At 48.2% G+C, this 19,484-nt stretch overlaps 1 protein-coding gene across 5 annotated transcripts in view; it reads right to left on the bottom strand.

Moving 5' to 3' along the window:
- nup98 (nucleoporin 98 and 96 precursor) overlaps positions 1 to 19,484 on the bottom strand; it is a 102,546-nt gene that overhangs the window by 24,521 nt on the left and 58,541 nt on the right. For all 5 annotated transcript variants that reach the window (XM_068032997.1, XM_068033000.1, XM_068032998.1 and 2 more), the window contains 4 exons: positions 18,537 to 18,683; positions 16,644 to 16,820; positions 14,955 to 15,102; positions 7,481 to 7,910 (listed from right to left, as the gene is read on the bottom strand). In XM_068032997.1, the coding sequence (XP_067889098.1) occupies positions 7,481 to 7,910; positions 14,955 to 15,102; positions 16,644 to 16,820; positions 18,537 to 18,683 (902 nt within the window). The remainder of the gene's footprint in view (positions 1 to 7,480; positions 7,911 to 14,954; positions 15,103 to 16,643; positions 16,821 to 18,536; positions 18,684 to 19,484) is intronic.

Below are 19,484 nucleotides of genomic sequence, written 5' to 3'. Positions count from 1 at the left end.
TTCTAGAATTATCTCCACCATCAAAGTTAAACTGACTGGCCTGTAGTTGCTGGGCTTATCTTTACACCCTTTTTTGAACAACATTTGCAATTCTCCAGTCCTCTGGCATCACCCGAGTCTAAGACTGAAAAATTATGGCCAATGTCTTAGCAATTTCCCCTCTCACTTCCTTCAGTATCCTTGGATGCACCTCATCTGGTCCTGGTGCCTTACCAATTTAAGTACAGATAGCCTATCCAATACCACCTCCTTATCAATTTTAAACCCATCTAGTATCTGAATTACCTCCTCTTTCACCATGACCTGGGTAGCATCTTCTTCCTCAGTAAATACAGATGCAAAGTATTCATGTCAGCTCTACCACTGCCTCCATACATAAATCCCCTTTTTGGTCCCGAATCGGCCCACTTCTCCTTTTACCACCCTTTTACTATTTATATGTCTACAGAAAATGTTAGGACTCCCTTTTATGTTAACTGCCAGTCTCTTTTCATACCCTCTCTTGCTTTTTCACTTCCCCTCTGAACCTTCTATATTCAGCCTGGTTCTCAATAGTATTTTCTACTTGGCATCTGTCGTAAGCACACTTTTTCTTCTTTATCTTAATCTGTTTTGTCACATGGAGTTCTGGATTTGTTTACCCCATGTTTCCCCTTCGAGGGAACATACCTCGACTGTGCCTGAACTATCCTGATCACCATTTTGGCATTCAGAAGGCAACAGCCACTCCCCAAACAGCAACGAGATTCATCATCTTAAGGCGTTTCAGTTTGAGTGTGCAGCTAACTGCAGACAGATGGGAGAAAGTGTTTGAAGAGATTGTGAAGAGGTTCCCCCCTACCAAACACCCACTTTGTTCTTACAATGCAGTTAATGCTACCACACACCATTTACTGTAATCTGAGGGCATGAAAAGTCAGTCACAGTGTGGGAATGGAGTCACTTGTTAACAAAACTAACTATCCAGCTGCTTTCACCCTCACTTTCAACCCTGGTGCCATCCCATAAATGAGCAGATTTATCAATGTGATTTCACAACTTAACAAGGTGGGATTTGAACTCATGGTCGCTATTCCAACAAAAAGGACGGGGAGAAACAGAGAAGCAGCTTTGGAAAGATGGGTGAAGGTTTTAGAACTGACTGCAGAGAGAGCAAGATGAGGCAGGAGAAAGCTCGCACAGGGAAGATGGGGCCTCAGTTTGGCGTCATGTCCAGTGCTCCCTTGGTGTGGATTTTGTGTTAGGAGCTTTGGAGGGGCCTCGCGGCCCTGGTGACTCAGGGGAGAGTGAGACCCATTGAGCCACAGCTGACACTGGGCATAGCTAGAGTCTGGCAATGGTGGTCTGGAAGTCTAACGGAGGCAGGGGTCAGGAGAACAAAGTCCAAACTGTTCTATGCAACCATTAGGCACCTCACCCACTGCCTTTCGATCTTCTCCAGTGTCTGAGCCACGGCCCATTTGAGAGAGGCAGGGAGCTCACCGCAGTCCATCAGTTTCCACTTTACAGTTCCTGCCTTAAAGCACTTGGCGTACTCCGGACAGGTTTGCCAACTTAAGAGTCCTCGGTAACCATAAATTATAAGCCAACAAAAGTACCACCACCACTGAAGCTACTGACCAGATTGATATCAGGGATGATGGACTTTGGTTATGTGGAGAGATGACGGTGTAGTGGTAATATCACTGAACTAGTAATTCAGAAGCCCAGGCTAATGCTCTGGGGACTTGGGTTCAAATCCTACCATGTCAGCTGATGGAATTTAAATTCAATTAATTAACAAAAAAAATATGGCATTGAAAGCCGATCTCAGTAATGGTGCCATGAAACTATTATCGATAGTCATAAAAACCCATCTGGTTTACTAATGTCCTTTAGGGAAGGAAATCTGCTGTCCTTACCTGGTCCGGCCTATGTGACTCCAGACCCACAGCAATGTGGTTGACTCTTAACTGCCCTCTGAAATGGCTTAGCAAGCTACTCAGTTATTAAGGGCAATTAGGGATGGGTAACAAATGCTGGCCTTGCCAGCAATCCCCACATCCCATGAAAGAATAAAAGACTGGAGAATCTGGGGTTGTTCTTTAGGGAAGGGCAAAGGGGGATTTAATACAGATATTATGAAGGGTTTTGACAGTTGTAAAAACAAGAATGTTTCATGTGGGTCAGTAAGAAAACAACACAGAAAAGTTAATTGACAAAATACTGTGAGGGGGGCAGGGGAAAGACAAGGAAACTTTAACACAGCAAGTTGTTACAATCTGGAATGCACTGTCTGAAAGGGTGGAATCAAATTAAAAAGAGGAACTGGATAAAAATTTGAAACGCAAAAATTTGCAGGGCAATGCAGAAAGAGCAGGTGAGTGGGACTAGTTGGATAGTTCTTGCAGAACAGCCAGCACAGTCACAATGGCCTCCTTCTGTACTATATGATTCTATTCTACGTTTGAAGGGTACCCGACAGGTAGAGCAAAGGCAGCTTTCACTCTGCATTTAACCTGGACTGTACCCGGCCTTTCTGGGACTTGACAGTGCAAATCCGGATGGATAATATAGTGGAACACCATGAAAAGAGGGGTGGGTGGGTGGTGGAGCAAGGCAGAAATGCCAGGTGGTGCTGTCTTTTGCATGAGAAGCAGTAGCAATCCCCCAAGTTCATGCTCTGTTGGTTGAGCTTTATGTTAAAAGACCCCATGGCTATTCAGAGGAAGGGAGCTCTCCTGGACAATATTAATCCCTCAACCACCACCATAAACAGATGAACTGGTCAAGTCATCTCACTGCTCTCTGTGGGGCCTTGTGACGTGAGAAAATCTTTATGTCGTCATTGTCGACAGGAATAGTGCCGGAAGACTGGAGGATAGCAAATGTTGTCCCCTTGTTCAAGAAGGGGAGTAGAGACAGCCCTGGTAATTATAGACCTGTGAGCCTTACTTCGGTTGTGGGTAAAATGTTGGAAAAGGTTATAAGAGACAGGATTTATAATCATCTAGAAAAGAATAAGTTCATTAGCGATAGTCAGCACGGTTTTGTGAAGGGTAGGTCGTGCCTCACAAACCTTATTGAGTTTTTCGAGAAGGTGACCAAACAGGTAGATGAGGGTAAAGCAGTGGATGTGGTGTATATGGATTTCAGTAAGGCGTTTGATAAGGTTCCCCACGGTAGGCTATTGCAGAAAATACGGAAGTATGGGGTTGAAGGTGATTTAGAGCTTTGGATCAGAAATTGGCTAGCTGAAAGACGACAGAGGGCGGTGGTTGATGGCAAATGATCATCCTGGAGTTTAGTTACTAGTGGTGTACCGCAAGGGTCTGTTTTTGGGCCACTGCTGTTTGTCATTTTTATAAATGACCTGGAAGAGGGTGTAGAAGGGTGGGTTAGTAAATTTGCGGATGACACGAAGGTCGGTGGAGTTGTGGATAGTGCCGAAGGATGTTGTAGGGTACAGAGGGACATAGATAGGCTGCAGAGCTGGGCTGAGAGATGGCAAATGGAGTTTAATGCGGAAAAGTGTGAGGTGATTCACTTTGGAAGGAGTAACAGCAATGCAGAGTACTGGGCTAATGGGAAGATTCTTGGTAGTGTAGATGAACAGAGAGATCTTGGTGTCCAGGTGCATAAATCCCTGAAGGTTGCTAACCAGGTTAATAGGGCTGTTAAGAAGGCATATGGTGTGTTAGCTTTTATTAGTAGAGGGGTCGAGTTTCGGAGCCACGAGGTCATGCTGCAGCTGTACAAAACTCTGGTGAGACCGCACCTGGAGTATTGCGTGCAGTTCTGGTCACCGCATTATAGGAAGGATGTGGAAGCTTTGGAAAGGGTGCAGAGGAGATTTACTAGGATGTTGCCTGGTATGGAGGGAAGGTCTTACGAGGAAAGGCTGAGGGACTTGAGGTTGTTTTCGTTGGAGAGGAGGAGGAGGAGAGGTGACTTAATAGAGACATATAAGATAATCAGAGGGTTAGATAGGGTGGATAGTGAGAGTCTTTTTCCTCAGATGGTGATGGCAAACACAAGGGGACATAGCTTTAAGTTGAGGGGTGATAGATATAGGACAGATGTCAGAGGTAGTTTCTTTACTCAGAGAGTAGTAGGGGCGTGGAACGCCCTGCCTGCAACAGTAGTAGACTCGCCAACTTTAAGGGCATTTAAGTGGTCATTGGATAGACATATGGATGAAAATGGAATAGTGTAGGTCAGATGGTTTCACAGGTCGGCGCAACATCGAGGGCCGAAAGGCCTGTACTGCGCTGTAATATTCTAAAAAAATATATATTTTTTTTTTATAAAGGATTCAGTAACTGTTTGTTAACCTTTGTTTCCTCCCCATGGGACCACAGTGACGTCTGCTTTTTGTCTTCCACGTTCAAAACCTCCTCTCCAGACCCTGACCCAAATTTGGTCGGACACCACAACAACTTGCATTTATAATCAGACCTCTAACCTAGTAAAAGGTCCAAAGTGCTTTGCAGGAGCATTGTGTATGGCTTGGTACCACCGTTCAGGCAATCAATATTTCACATCCCCACATCACACATGAATTAAATAGAACCACAGAAAAATTATGGCACAGAAGGAGGCTATTCAGCCCGTTGTGTCTGTGCTGGCTGAAAAAACAACTAGCCACCCAATCTAATCCCACCTTCCAGCACCTGGTCCATCGCCTTGCTGGTTACAGCACTTCAGGTGCATGTCCGGGTACTTTTTGAAAGAATTGAGGGTTTCTGCCTGCACCACCGTTCCTGGCAGTGAATTCCAGACACCCACCACCTTCTGGGTGGTAATGTTTTTCGTCATGTCTCCTCTAATCCTTCTACCAATCACCTTAACTCTGTCCCCTGGTAACTGACCTCTCCGCTAGGGGCAACAGGTCCTTCCTGTCTAGTCTATCCTGAGTGATAAAGTCAGAGAGATACAGCACTGAAACAGGCCCTTCGGCCCACCGAGTCTGTGCCGACCAACAACCACCCATTTATATACTAATCCTACATTAATCCCTTATTCCCTACCACATCCCCACCATTCTCCTACCACCTACCTACACTAGGGGCAATTTACAATGACCAATTTACCCATCAACCTGCAAGTCTTTGGCTGTGGGAGGAAACCGGAACACCCGGCAGAAACCCACGCAGCCACAGGGAGAACTTTCAAACTCCGTACAGGCAGTACCCAGAACCGAACCCAGGTCACTGGAGCGGTGAGGCTGCGGTGCTAACCACTGCGCCACCCACTCATAATTTTGTACACCACTATTAAATCAGCCCTCAGCCTCCTCTGTTCTAAGGAAAACAACCCTAGCCTATCCAATCTTTCCTCATAGCTGCAACTTTCCAGCCCTAGCAACACTCCTGTAAATCTCCTCTGTATTCTCTCTGGAGCAATTATGTCCTTTCTGTAATGTGGTGACCAGAACTCTATGCAATACTCCAACTGCGGCCTAACCAGCCTTTAAATACAGTTCCAGCGTGACATCCCGGCTTTTGAATTCTATACCTCGGCCAATAAAGGAAAGCATTCCATATGCCTTCTTCACCACACTATCTACCTGTCCTGCCACCTTCAGGGACTTGTGGACATGCACTCCAAGGTCTCTCACTTCTTCTACCCCTCTCAAATATCCTCCTGCTTATTGTGTATTCCCTCGCTTTATTTGCCCTCCCCAAATGCATTATCTCACTTCTCTGTATTGAATTCAATTTGCCACTTTTCCACCCACTCAACCAAACCATTGATATCATTCTGGAGTCTGCAGCTATCCTCTTCACTATTAACTACACCGCCAACTTTTGTGTCATCAGCAAATTTCCCAATCATGCCTCCCACATTTAAGTCCACATCATTAATATATACCACAAACAGCAAGGGACCCAACACTGAGCCCTGTGCAACGCCACTGGAAAGAGCTTTCCATTCACAAAATCATCCAACTACTACCTTTTGTTTCCTGTTCCTTAACCCACTCTGGTCCCAACCTGCCACATTTCCTTGTATCCCATGGGCTTTCTTTTTACTGATCAGTCTGCCATGTGGGACCTTGCCAAATGCCTTACTAAAATCCACGTAGACCACATCCACTGCATTACTCTCATCAATCTTTCTTGTTACTTTCTCAAAAAACTCAATTAAGTTAACAAATCCATGCTGACTATCCCGGATCAATCTGTGCCTTTCTAAGTGGCAGTTTATCCTGTCCCTCAATAGATTCTAACAGTCTGCCCACCACCAAGGTCAGACTGACCAGCCTATAATTATTTGGTCTAACCCTTGCATCCTTTTTAAACAATGGTACACTATTCACAGACCTCCAATTGTCTGGTACCTCTCCCGTATATAGTGAAGATTTGAAGATAATCCTCAGCGCATCCGCTATTTCCTGCCTGGCTTCCTTCAACAACCTGGGATACAATCCATCCAGCCCTGGCGATTTATCCACTTTCAAGGATGTCAGACCCTCGCGTACATCCTCTCTCATTATGCTCATCGCATCTAATATTTCACACTCCCCCTCTTTAACTACAATGTCTACATCAACCCTCTCTGTGAAGAGACAAAAAACTCATTTAGAACCCTGCCCATATCTTCTGCATCCATGCACAAGTTCCCTTTATATCTGATATTTTATCAGTACATTAAGAGCAAGAGGATAACTATCTTTGGGTTTTTCTTGATTTTACCTGCCAATAATTTTTCATGTCTTCTCTTTGCTTTTCTAATTTCCTTTTTTACTTCACCCCTGCACTTTCTATACTCCTCTAGGCTTTCTAAAGTACTAAGATTTTTGCGATCATCATAAGCTTCCTTTTTCTGCTTTAACTTACTCTGTAAGCTTCTAGATAACTAGGGGGCTCTAGATTTGGCAGTACCACCCTTTTATCCTTGTGGGGACATGCCTACACTGTGCCTGCAGTATCTCGCTTTTGAATGCCTCCCACTGGTTTGCCACTGATTTTCCTTGAAGTAGATGTATCCAGTCCACTTTCGCCAGGTCACCTTTCAGTTTCTTAAAATTTGCCTTCTCCCAATTTAGAACTTTTACTCCTGTTTCATCTTTGTCCTTTATGATGGTTATGCTAAAACTGACTCCATTATAGTCACCATCTCCAAAACGGTCACCCACTGTTACTTCCTCTACTTGCCCAGCATCATTACCGAAGACTAAATCTAGAACTGCGCCCTCTCTTGTTGGGCTTGTTACGTGCTGGCTAAAATAGTTCTCGAACATAGTTCAAGAATTTTGTCCCCTTTGTACCCTTCACATTGATTGTATCCCAGTTGATATTGGGGTAGTTGAAATCCTCAACTATTATTGCCCTATAGTATTTGCACTCAAATTTGCCTGCATATTTGTTCTTCTACCTCCCTCTCACTATTTGGGGGTCTACAGTACACTCCTAGTAGTGTGGCTGCCCCTTTTTTATTTGAGCTCCACCCACATGGCCTCATTTGATGATTCATCTCGGTGATATCAGTTACTTACTGTTTGATCTTAGCTGGCTTTGGAAAGAAGTTGTACTCCATGTTGCACGAATCAGGACTCTCCTCTGCAACACAACAGCTCAGCTGGTCTCCACTGTGACACAGAATGCAATTGGGTGCCCAACCCACCCGGAATGAGCGACCAGCGAAAAGGGCCATGTCCATCAGAAGCCTCCCTTTGCCCTTGGTAACCGACTGCTCCATTGGCACCAACCTCTGTTGCCGCCGAACGCCCACTGTCTTCAGCTGGACCTCTGGCTGCTGGCTGTGCACAGCAAAAGTGGAAGGCAGCTGGCCTGCCACCGGCCAGGAATGAAGGAATGGTGCGCGAATAGCCTCCACACTAGTTGCAGACCGGAAACTCCTCAGCTCTTGCTGCCCGCTGCAAGGCAGGAACGTTTTGCTGAAGCTAGAATTAAAGAAGCTTCCACCTGGAACAAAGTTGAAAAGAAAGCAAGTGAAATATCCTGCCTCTCAGTAGCCTTCTGGAGATTGTGATGGATACAAGGTAATGTTTACTGCGTCAGACTAGCAACCTCGAGCTTGAAGTGATCCATCTCATTGTGGTAAGTCATGAAATTGAATTCAATAACATTAAATTTGGTGGATTGTTGTGAAAATTTAACAAGTTCACTGCTTTCTGTTGACCCACAGCTACAGCACGGGGTTAGATACAGAGTAAAGCTCCCTCTACACTGTCCCCATCAAACACTCTGCAGGACAGGTACAGCACAAGGCTAGATACAGAGTAAAGCTCCCTCTACACTGTCCCAGCAAACACTCCCAGGACAGGTACAGCACAGGGTTAGATACAGAGTAAAGCTCCCTCTACACTGTCCCATCAAACACTCCCAGGACAGGTACAGCACGGGATTGGCTCGAGAGTTTGGAACACTTCCTGTGTGCAATTAGGCAAAACAGCACACCTGAGCAGGCTGGTTGGTGTTGCAACTGGAGAGGAGACAGCAGAGAGCTGCAACTTAGAACTTCAACTTTGGAAGTGTTTCTATTTTGTAAGAAGAAAACCTACAAGTTATTTTGGAGAGGTGGGTGTTGGAGCACCAGAGAATTGTTTGTTGTTTGGACTGTTGGGGGAAGGAGGTGCCGGAAGATCCAGGGGTGGGGCTGCCAAATTCTATAGGGAGCCCCTGTACTTGCTCGTGTTTTTCTTCCATCCTGCACAAAGGGGGCTCCTTCCCCACCCCAACTGCGTGGCTCAGGACGGCTGGAGCTGCCTGGCTGAAGAAAGTCTTCATACAACGGCAGGAAAAGGAGAGAACCTGATGGCTCCAACCGAACCGGGTGAAGAACCCTCCCCTGACTGAAAGACTGGACTTGTGGAAGGTGCTCTGATCACCGATCGTAGAGCAACATCCTCACAGCCTCTCTCCCTTCTAACACTCGGCCACCTATCCTCTCCTTTCGACCCTTATCTCCTCTACACCCAGCCCCCATCATAGTGCTTCAGTTTTAAAAAAACCTGTTATTTGCTTTGTTTCTGAGGGGTGGGCGTGGCTCTTTGACCCCATGGCAAGTCCCTCTGCACTGGTGGCGGGGCCTGCTCGCACGTATTTTGCTGCGGCTGCACCTGTTGCCCCGTCACCATTTGTGCTGATAACATCAAAGCTTAGGGTCAAGAGCTATGTCCACCTCAACATGTCAATAGAAGCTGCCTCTAAAATGTACGGGAAGACTGTTTTTCCTGAAGACTGAGCGGGCAGTGTCCCTAGCCCTGAGCAAGGGGCTCACTGTGGGCGGGACCTTTCTGCCAGTGGACCCCCTGGAGGCCTCTACGCAACAGGTCATTTTGTCCAATGTCCTGTCCTTCATTCCTGGTGAGCTCCTCCTTCCCCATCTGCACCATCTGGGGGAGATAAAGACAGGGCTCACCCAGTCCCGCTCTGAATTCGGGCAAACAGCCTCCGACATATATACTCCTTCCACCGCTAGGTATTTACACGGCTGGCATGGGAGGAGGTTACAGAGGTCAATTTAATGTAGAGTTCCAGGGGGCAGCCTACTGTGTTTTCTGGACCTCGATTAGGGCACGGTGCCATGCCTGCAAGGGGGTGGGGCATGTTCGGAAGTGCTGCCCCAACCTCCGGGCCACCAATTCCACCTCGACGGCCCAGGGTGGCACTGCTGCGCCTCCACCGACTCTTGCAAAACTCACCGCTCAGGCAGTTCTGGAGGCAGTGGTTTTCACAGCCTCCGGTGGGGAGGGGGGAGACCCGTCCGAGTGGAAGGAAGACATGGCACAAGTCAAAACACCTGAAGGCACACCCCCTGGACACAGAACAACTTGAGCCCGTGCTTAGCCCTAGGCCCGATGCAGCTGAACTTGGGCCCCAAGGGATCTGGACAGTGGGGTATGGAGGTTGAAGCCGAGGCCTTGATGGAGATGGTGGACTCCCTGCCGGAGGAGTTAACAGCTTTTGCGTGGAGCACCACGCACCTGCTCTATCTGGGAGTCCACCTTAGCCCCGCTGAGGAAGCCTGGCCGGTAAACTGGCAGGAGTTGGAAGCGAAAGTCACTCGGCTGGGGCGCTGGACAGGACTGCTCAGAGTGCTTTCCTACAGGGGCCGAGCGCTAGTCATAAACCAACTGGTGGCCTCCATGCTGTGGTACCAGTTGGTCATTTTGGCCCCGCCCCCTGCATTTGCCACCAAGATCCAGAAGCAGCTCATCGATTTTTTTTGGGGCAAGAGGAAACATTGGGTCTCTGCCATAGTCCTGAGTCTCCTGATCGAGGAGGGCGGCCAGTCATTGGCATGCATGCGCACCCAGGCTGTAGGGTAGGCGGTGGCGTAGTGGTATTATCACTGGACTAGTAACCCAGAGACCCAGGATATTCTCTGGGGACATGGGTTCGAATCCCACCACAGCAGAAGGTGGAATTTGAACTTAATAAAAATCTGGAATTAAAACTAGTCTAATGATGGCCATGTCGATTGTTGTAAAAACCCATCTGGTTCACTAATGTCCTTCAGGGAAGGAAATCTGCTGTCCTTACCTGGTCTGGCCTACATGTGACTCCAGACCCACAGCAATGTGGTTAACTCTTACATGCCCTCTGAAATGGCCCAGCAAGCCACTCAGTTGTAACTAACCGCTACAAAGTCTATAAAAAGGAATGAAACCGGACGGACCACCCGGCATCGACCAAGGCACCGGAAATGACTTCGGAAAACCCAGCCTTGTTGACCCAGCAAAGTCCTCCTTACTAACATCTGGGGGCTTGTGCCAAAGTTGGGAGAACTGTCCCACTGACTAGTCAAGCAACAGCCTGACATAGTCATACTCACGGAATCATACCTGACAGACAATGTCCCAGACACTGCAATCACCATCCCTGGGTATGTCCTGTTCCACCAGCAGGACAGACCCAGCAGAGGTGGTGGCACAGTGGTATACAGTGGGGAGGGAGTTGCCCTGGGAGTCCTCAACATTGACTCCGGACCTCATGAAGTCTCATGGCATCAGGTCAAACATGGGCAAGGTAACCTCCTACTGATTACCACCTACCGCCTTGCCTCAGCTAATGACTCAGTACTCCTCCATGTTGAACAGCACTTGGAGGAAGCACTGAGGGTGGCAAGGGCACAAAATGTACTCTGGGTGGGGGACTTCAATGTCCATCACCATGAGTGGCTCGGTAGCAACACTACTGACTGAGCTGGCCGAGTCCTAAAGGACATGGCTGCTAGACTGGGTCTGCGGCAGGTGGTGGGGGAACGAACATGAGGGAAGAACATACTTGACCTCGTCCTCACCAATCTGCCTGCCTCAGATGCATCTGTCCATGACAGTATTGGTAGGAGTGACCACCGCACAGTCCTTGTGGAGACGAAGTCCCACCTGCACATTGAGGATACCGTCCATCGTGTTGTGTGGCACTATCACCGTGCTGAATGGGATAGATTTCGAACAGATCTAGCAATGCAAAACTGGGCATCTATGAGGCGCTGTGGGCCATCAGCAGCAGCAGAATTGTACGCAACCACAATCTGTAACCTCATGGCCCGGCATATCCCCCACTCTACCATTACCATCAAGCCAGGAGACCAATCCTGGTTCAAAGAAGAGTGCAGGAGGGCATGCCAGGAGCAGCACCAGGCATACCTCAAAATGAGATGTCAACCTGGTGAAGCTACAACCCAGGACTACTGGCATACCAAACTGCGTAAGCAGCATGCGATAGACAGAGCTAAGCGATCCCATAACCAACGGATCAGATCTAAGCTCTGCAGTCCTGCCACATCCAGCCGTGAATGGTGGTGGACAATTAAACAACTAACTGGAGGAGGTGGCTCCACAAATATCCCCATCCTCAATGATGGAGGAGCCCAGCACATCAGTGCGAAAGATAAAGCTGAAGCATTTGCAACAATCTTCAGCCAGAAGTGCCGAGTTGATGATCCATCTCGGCCTCCTCCTGAAGTCCCCAGCATCACAGATGTCAAACTTCAGCCATTTCGATTCACTCCACGTGATATCAAGAAACAACTGAAGGCACTGGATACTGCAAAAGGCTATGGGGCCTGACAACATTCCGGCAATAGTACTGAAGACCTGTGCTCCAGAACTTGCCGCACCCCTCACCAAGCTGTTCCAGTACAGCTACAACACTGGCATCTACCCTGCAATGTGGAAAATTGCCCAGGTATGTCCTGTACACAAAAAGCAAGACAAATCCAACCCAGCCAACTACTGCCCCATTAGCCTACTCTCAATCATCAGTAAAGTGATGGAAGGTGTCATCAACAGTGCCATCAAGCAGCACTTGCTTAGCAACCTGCTCAGTGATGCTCAGTTTGGGTTCCGCCAGGGCCACTCAGCTCCTGACCTCATTACAGCCTTGGTTCAAACATGGACAAAAGAGCTGAACTCCAGAGGTGAAGTGAGAGTGACTGCCCTGGACATCAAGGCAGCATTTGACCGAGTATGGCATCAAGGAGCCCTAACAAAACGGAGGTCAATGAGAATCAGGGGGAAAACGCTCCGCTGGCTGGAGTCATACCTAGCGCAAATGAAGATGGTTGTGGTTGTTGGAGGTCAATCATCTGAGCTCCAGGACATCGCTGCAGGAGTTCCTCAGGGTAGTGTCCTAGGACCAACCATCTTCAGCTGCTTCATCAATGACCTTCCTTCAATCATAAGGTCAGAAGTTGGGATGTTCGCTGATGATTGCACAATGTTCAGTACCATTCGTGACTCCTCAGATACTGAAGCAGTCTGTGCAGAAATGCAGCAAGACCTGGACAATATCCAGGCTTGGGCTGATAAGTGGCAAGTAACATTCGCGCCACACAAGTGCCAGGCAATGACCATCTCCAACAAGAGAGAATCTAACCATCTCCCCATGACATTCAACAGCATTACCATCGCAGAATCCCCCACTATCAACATCCTAGGGGCTACCATTGACCGAAAACTGAACTGGAGTAGCCATATAAATACAGTGGCTACAAGAGCAGATCAGAGGCTAGGAATCCTGAGGCAAGTAACTCACCTCCTGACTCCCCAAAGCCTGTCCACAATCTACAAGGCACAAGTCAGGAGTGTGATGGAATACTCTCCACTTGCCTGGATGGGTGCAGCTCCAACAACACTCAAGAAGCTCGACACCATCAAGGACAAAGCAGCCCGCTTGATTGGCACCCCATCTACAAACATTCACTCCCTCCACCACCGACGCACAGTGGCAGCAGTGTGTACCATCTACAAGATGCACTGCAGCAACGCACCAAGGCTCCTTAGACAGCACCTTCCAAACCCATGAGCTCTACCAACTAGAAGGAAAGGGCAGCAAATACATGGGACCACCACCATCTGCAATTTCCCCTCCAAGTCACACACCATCGTGACTTGGAACTATATCGCAGTTCCTTCACTGTCGCTGGGTCAAAATCCTGGAACTCCCTTCCTAACAGCACTGTGGGTGTACCTATCCCACATGGACTGCAGCGGTTCAGGAAGGCAGCTCACCACCACCTTCTCAAGGGCAATTAGGGATGGGCAATAAATGCTGGCCTAGCCAGCGACGCCCACATCCCGTGAATGAATTTAAAAGAAACTCTCCGCCTTCGGACCCTGCAGAGATACCTGTACGTCGAGTGTCCTCCCAGATGGTGCGCGCTGGTGATGTACTTTTTCCGCCGGGGCAACGCCTTCAAGACGACACGCAGCTCCCGGCGGAGAATGTTAGCTGCGCCTTTGAGGGAGTTGACTGTCTTTTACCGAGATCTATTCAGAGCTTGGAACATGGTCGCCTCCAATCTGATCACTCCTCCGCTCCTGGATATCCGGATCTGGGGACGAACCGACGGGCGGAGGAGTAGCTGAAGCCCCCAGGATGCCCCTCACTGCGGTTACGAGGGGGCTCGGGAGTGTGGAGCACTCCTGGCCGAGCTGACCCCCACTCAGCTGGAACTGCTCATCACTGCCCTGAAACCGTCCTTGGGAGCTGGTCCCGCACAACCTTAGCTGCCTCTCAGAAATGCTCTCTGTACCTTTACACACAGCACAGAGGGGTTTCCTGTACGGGCAGCTCCTGCACACTCCCCACTTCCTCGCCCTCATCAGCCGCCTGGACACACAGTGGCAGTCGTGTTGCCATCTGGCGGCGAGGGGAAACCCTGGTGGAGGTGTCTCTATGTGGGAGTCCTCCTCCTTTACATCGGGGACCTGGGTGGAGGGTGCTGCACAGGGCAGTCCAGTGCAATACTTTTAAGTAGGTTCATGGACTCCCAGGCCCCCTGTAATTTCTGTGGCCTGGACGAGTCTGTGTTCCATATATATATATATGGAATGTGCGAGGTTGCAGCCCCTGTTTGAGTATTTAAAGGGGCTGCTCCTCAAGTTGTGGCTGCACTTCAGCCCCATGCTCCTGATCTTTGGGCACCCAGTGTGGAGGGGGGTGGGCTAGGAGGAGGATCTCATCGGTCTGCACCTGGGCCTGGCCAAGGTGGCATTTCACAGGTACAGGCTGCTGGCCCTCGGGGGTCAGTCTGCCCTGATTGCCTGCCCCTCTTCCGAGGATACGTTCGTGCCCGTGTGTCCCCGGAGAAAGAGCATGCAGTGTCTGCCGGTTCGCTTGAGGCCTTCCGCGACCGGTGGGCACCACAGGGGCTGGAGTGCATCATTGATGCAGACAATGCTGTTTTAAATTAAGTTTTTGTTTTATTTATCTGTTTTTAATAAAGTTACTTTAAAATGTTTATAAAGGGGGCCTGGGGAATAAAGGCCCCCCTCAACAGAAATATATAAAAGGGGCCTGGGGTATCAAGGCCACTTTATATAAAAAGGGTTGATACAGTATAAAGGTCTGTACGCATCTGCTCATCCTCAAGAGCATTTCTGTTGAATCCATATGACAATACCAGGCACTCTGAGCGAGATCAGTGCCAGCCTGTGCCACTGGCCCTGTGCAATTGCACTGGTCTTAAAATTCCACCATGAGAACAGCATTTACCCAAGCCCCTCGATCTTTGTCCCTGCTTTGGCAAGCTCTGCCGTGGCAACATCTTCTGGTAATCCTCTTCAACCATGCGTTGTGCAAAGCGCTGATCCAACCCGCCATCCATTTCCTCATCTTCACTCAACAGCGAGGCCTTCATTATCTGGAGGAGTAGAGAGTACAGAAATCAGGCTTGGATTTTAGATTCTCATCACCTGAACAGCTTCACGAAGGCGCAACAGGTGTGGTGGTGTCGTAGACTAGCAACCCAGAGAACCTGAGCTTAAATCCCACCAGGGCAATTTGAGAATTTGAATTTAAAAAAAATCTGGGATAAATAAAAATGACTATGGCGCTGAGGAATTGTGGTAAAACCCCAATAGTTCACTAATGTCCTTTAGAGAAGGAAATCTGCCGTCCTTACCCGGGCTGGGCCTGTGTGGAACTTCAATCCAATGTCACTGGTTGACATTTAACAACCGCCTCTGGTGGCCCATCAAGTCACTTTATTCCATCAGATCAGTAAGGTCCACCATCACCTTCTCAGGGCAATAAATGCCAGCCTTGCCAGCAATGTCCACATTGAGAATTCATCAAAATAAATGGTGCTTTTGTTAATTAAGTGCCTGCCATGGAGACTACTTCATACTTTACAGGCCAGTCTAGAGAGCCAGCGTGGAAAGCATGATAAAGCCAGATCCTGCCCTCACACAATACATGCCTTTTCTAGCAAGTGTTACTAGAATCACAAGCAAGAACGATCTTCCTCCCATTGCCCAACCGCCCAAGAGCATTAAAGCATGAGAAATAGGATCAGGAGTGTAAAACATGGGCCCTCGAACCTGCTCCACCATTCAATACGACCATGGCTGATCTTCTGCCTCAACTGCACTTTCCCACCCACTCCCCATATCCCGATTCAGAGAGAACAAAAATCTCTCTCAGCCTTAAATGTACCCACAACTGAGAATCCACAACTCTCTAGGATAGAGAATTCCAAAGATTCACAACCCTCTGAGTGAAGCAGTTTCTCCTCATCTCAGTCCTAAATGACCAATCCTTTATCCTGAGACTGTGCCCCCATGTTCTCGATTCTCCAGCAAGGCGTAACAACTTCTGTGTCTATCCTGTCAAGCCCCGTCAGAATCTTGCATGTTTCAATGAGATCACCTCTCATTCTTCTGAACTCCAGAGAGAATAGCCTCACATCACATGACAACCCTCTCATCCCAGGGACCAATCTAGTGAACCTTCACTGTACTGCCTCCAATGTAAGTATATTCTTCCTTAAATATGAAGACCAAAAGGACACAGTACTCCAGAAATAAAAACAGTAAGTGCTGGAAATACTCAGGTCAGACAGCATCTGTGGAGAGAGAAGCCGAGTTAACGTTTCAGGTCTGTGACCTTTCATCAGAACGGTACTCCAGGTTGGGCCCCATCAAAACTGTGTAGAACTGCAGCAAATTTCCTTGTTCTTCTACTCCAATCCCCTTGCTATAAAGACCAACATGCAGTTTACCTTCCTGATTGCTTGCTGTACATGCGTGCAAACTTGTACGAGCACACCCAAGTCTCTCTGAATATTAACCATGATGTAGGGAACACACCAAGTGTAATCCTGCAAATACTGCCCTGGCAACTAAGTCAGTAATCACTTAGGTCGCCCAGCACCGGGAGTCATCAGCGGAGAGAGCTCATTACCTGGAGAGTGTGGGGGTTGATGCCCAAGCTGGACGCAATGTTGCTGGAGGCTGAGACAGGGTCCTGCTCCTCCGTGCTGTCCTCGTCCAAGAAAGCATCTGGCATAGGCTCCTGGGTGATGTCAGCCATGTCGCTGTCGAGTTCGGTCACACGCCCCAGCTGCTGCATCACTGGATTCTAGGGACAAAAAGTCAGGATCCGTCAGATCACTAAAAGCAGTGACTGTTCAGAGCTTGGGCTGAAATCAGCCTAATTATAGCAGAGCAAAAGACCTGCACTGTTTTATGCACAACCAGGAGGGCCGAGGAGGCAAAGAGCAAGCGATTTAAGCTTCCATTTTGTAAATAAGGACTCTTTTCTACAGTGCCCTTCACAACCTCAGGATGTCCCAAAGTGCTTTGCAGCCATTGAAACATTTGAGATGTAGTGACTGTCGTAACATAGGAAAGAAGGCAGACAATGTGCACAGCAAAATTCACAAACAGCAGAGAGATAATGACCAGATCAGTCTTTTGAGTATTGTTGGTTGATAAACATGACACCAGGGAGAGTTCCCTGGCTCTACTTCAAACTAGTGCCCAGAGACCTTTTACATCCACTCGAGGGGGTAGATGGAGCTAAAGCTTGGCTTGGGTACAAAATTAAATCCCAACCGGGGCCCGAACCAAACCCTTTAAATTTTTTTTTAAATGCCCGACCCCGACACATGTATTCGGGTTTGGTCGTGTAGCCTGGCTTTAGACCAGTGATCAAGTACAGGTGCCAGTTGTTGATGTACCCGTGTTCAATTATCATGAAGTTTAAAAAAAAACAAACACTGATTTCAAACATGCGAAGGTGCCGCGACCCTGAGCACTCGCGGGACAAAAGCATCCACTTCAGGAAATCATGCAATATAACAAACAAGCTTCTGAACTGTATCAAGTTTCGATGTCATTAACAAAATAAAAATCTCCGTGGAAAACTCAGATTGGGAAGTTTAATCTTCCTACTTCCAGATAATTTAAAATCCTTGGGCCAAGTATAGATTAAAGCAAAAGCTCAGTTGATGTTTCTGTACTTAGTGCAGTTACCAGCATCGTCCCCGGGTTGGTCAGTTTCTCCTGGACTTGATAGATTTCAGTGTAAGGGGTTGGGTTAATTTCTCTCGGGTGCTTTATGTCAGAACTTGCAGCTGTTTCTTTCCCCTCACCCCCGACGCCCCCCCCCCCCCCCCACCCACCCCATTCTTCTCACCTCTGATTTCTGTTCGTCATGATCTCTGTCCACGTCCAGCCTGACTTGAGCCCGAATTTTGGACCCGGAAGAGAGGCTCGACCCAAACCTGACACGTCGTCAGGTAGCTATGCTCTAGATGGAGCCTCAGATTAACTTCCTCAGTACTGCACTGGCAGTGTCAGCCTGAATTATGTGCTCAAGTCTCTGGTATGGGACTTGAAACCACAGTCTTCTGACAAGAGGGGAGAGTGCTACTCACAGAGTGACATCTGACAAGGGAGATGTGTTTGCAGCATAGGTTTTCATTTACTCGACCTTTTGGTGGGGTGCGGGGGGTGGGGGAGGGGGTGCTGGCACCTGAAATAGCTCAGCACAACTGCAGTGTCTGCGATTGTTCTGACCTTCACAATCCAGATTGTATAACTTCATTTGTTTTCCCTTGAGTTAAGGAGTCTCATGGAGGTGTTTAAAATAATGTAGGGATCTGATGATTTCTCTTGATCTACCCATTTCCTCTGATGGATCAATTCAGAACAAGGGGTGAAAACCTTCGAGCAAGGCCTCTGGGGTGATGTCAGGAAGCAGTCCACGCATGTAGTTGAGATAAAGATCAAGCATGGGCTAATTGAATGGGGGAGCGTGGCAGACTGGCAGTGAAGTTGGGCACGGAGTTACCTCTTGTGGCAGGGTGGGCTTGCAGACTTGTGCGGCCTCCTGGCCTGGAAGAGCTGCTGTTTTCAGCTTCTTTGTTTCAGCCTTCGAAGGCAGGTCAGTCTCCTCCTCATCCGAATCCTGGAGCCCGTACTTGGAGAAATGAGTCACCTAGAACAGGAATTGCAGGAAATAAGGTCAGCTCTGAGCACCAGCCACCTGCAAAAGCACACATCCAGCTAGATGGAAAGTTGTTTTGCAAGGACAGTAATTTTCCAATGTTGTCTTTACTGTTATACCACAGCAGTGCTGTCTTTGGGGTTCCAGTTAACTGAAATGCCAAGACTGACCTGCATTTCAAAAGAGCCTTTCACAGCCTCAGGTCTCCCTAAAGCACTTCGTAGCCAATTGTGTACTTTTGGAAGCGCAGCCACCATTCTAATGTAGAAAACATGGCAGAATACGTGCACAGCAAGAACCTACTCACAGATATGGACTATCATAAATGCGATAATGAACAGATAACCTGTTTTAGTGATCGAGGGACAAATATTGGCCAGGACACAGGAGAACTCCCCTGCTCTTCTTCCAATGGTGGCTGTTAGTTCTTTTATGTCCATGAGAGGGCAGATAGGGCCTCAGTTTAACATACTATCTGAAAAGACAGCACTTCCAACTGTGCGGCACTCCCTCAACACTGGCACTGGATGTGTCAGCCTGGATTATGTTCTCAAATCTCTGGAGTGTGGCTTGAATCCACAACCTTTGTACAGAGGTGAGTGCAACCCAGTGAGTCACTGCTGACACATCAGTGTCCAGAATGTCTCCATTATGAAAAAAGGGGAAAAAACCCAGCTTTTGCCCCGTCTTGTGCAATTTTATCTTGAGCTGTAGCTGAAGCAGAGATAAATGAATGGCAGTGGCAATGTCACATGCATTGCATTGGCTTTGATGCAGCTTTTTCAACAGCAC

This window comes from Heterodontus francisci, chromosome 6, assembly GCF_036365525.1.
Source record: "Heterodontus francisci isolate sHetFra1 chromosome 6, sHetFra1.hap1, whole genome shotgun sequence".
Classification (NCBI taxonomy): Eukaryota; Metazoa; Chordata; class Chondrichthyes; order Heterodontiformes; family Heterodontidae; genus Heterodontus; species Heterodontus francisci.
Note: the sequence above shows the minus strand (reverse complement) of the source record. Positions and strands in the feature narration are given on the sequence as shown.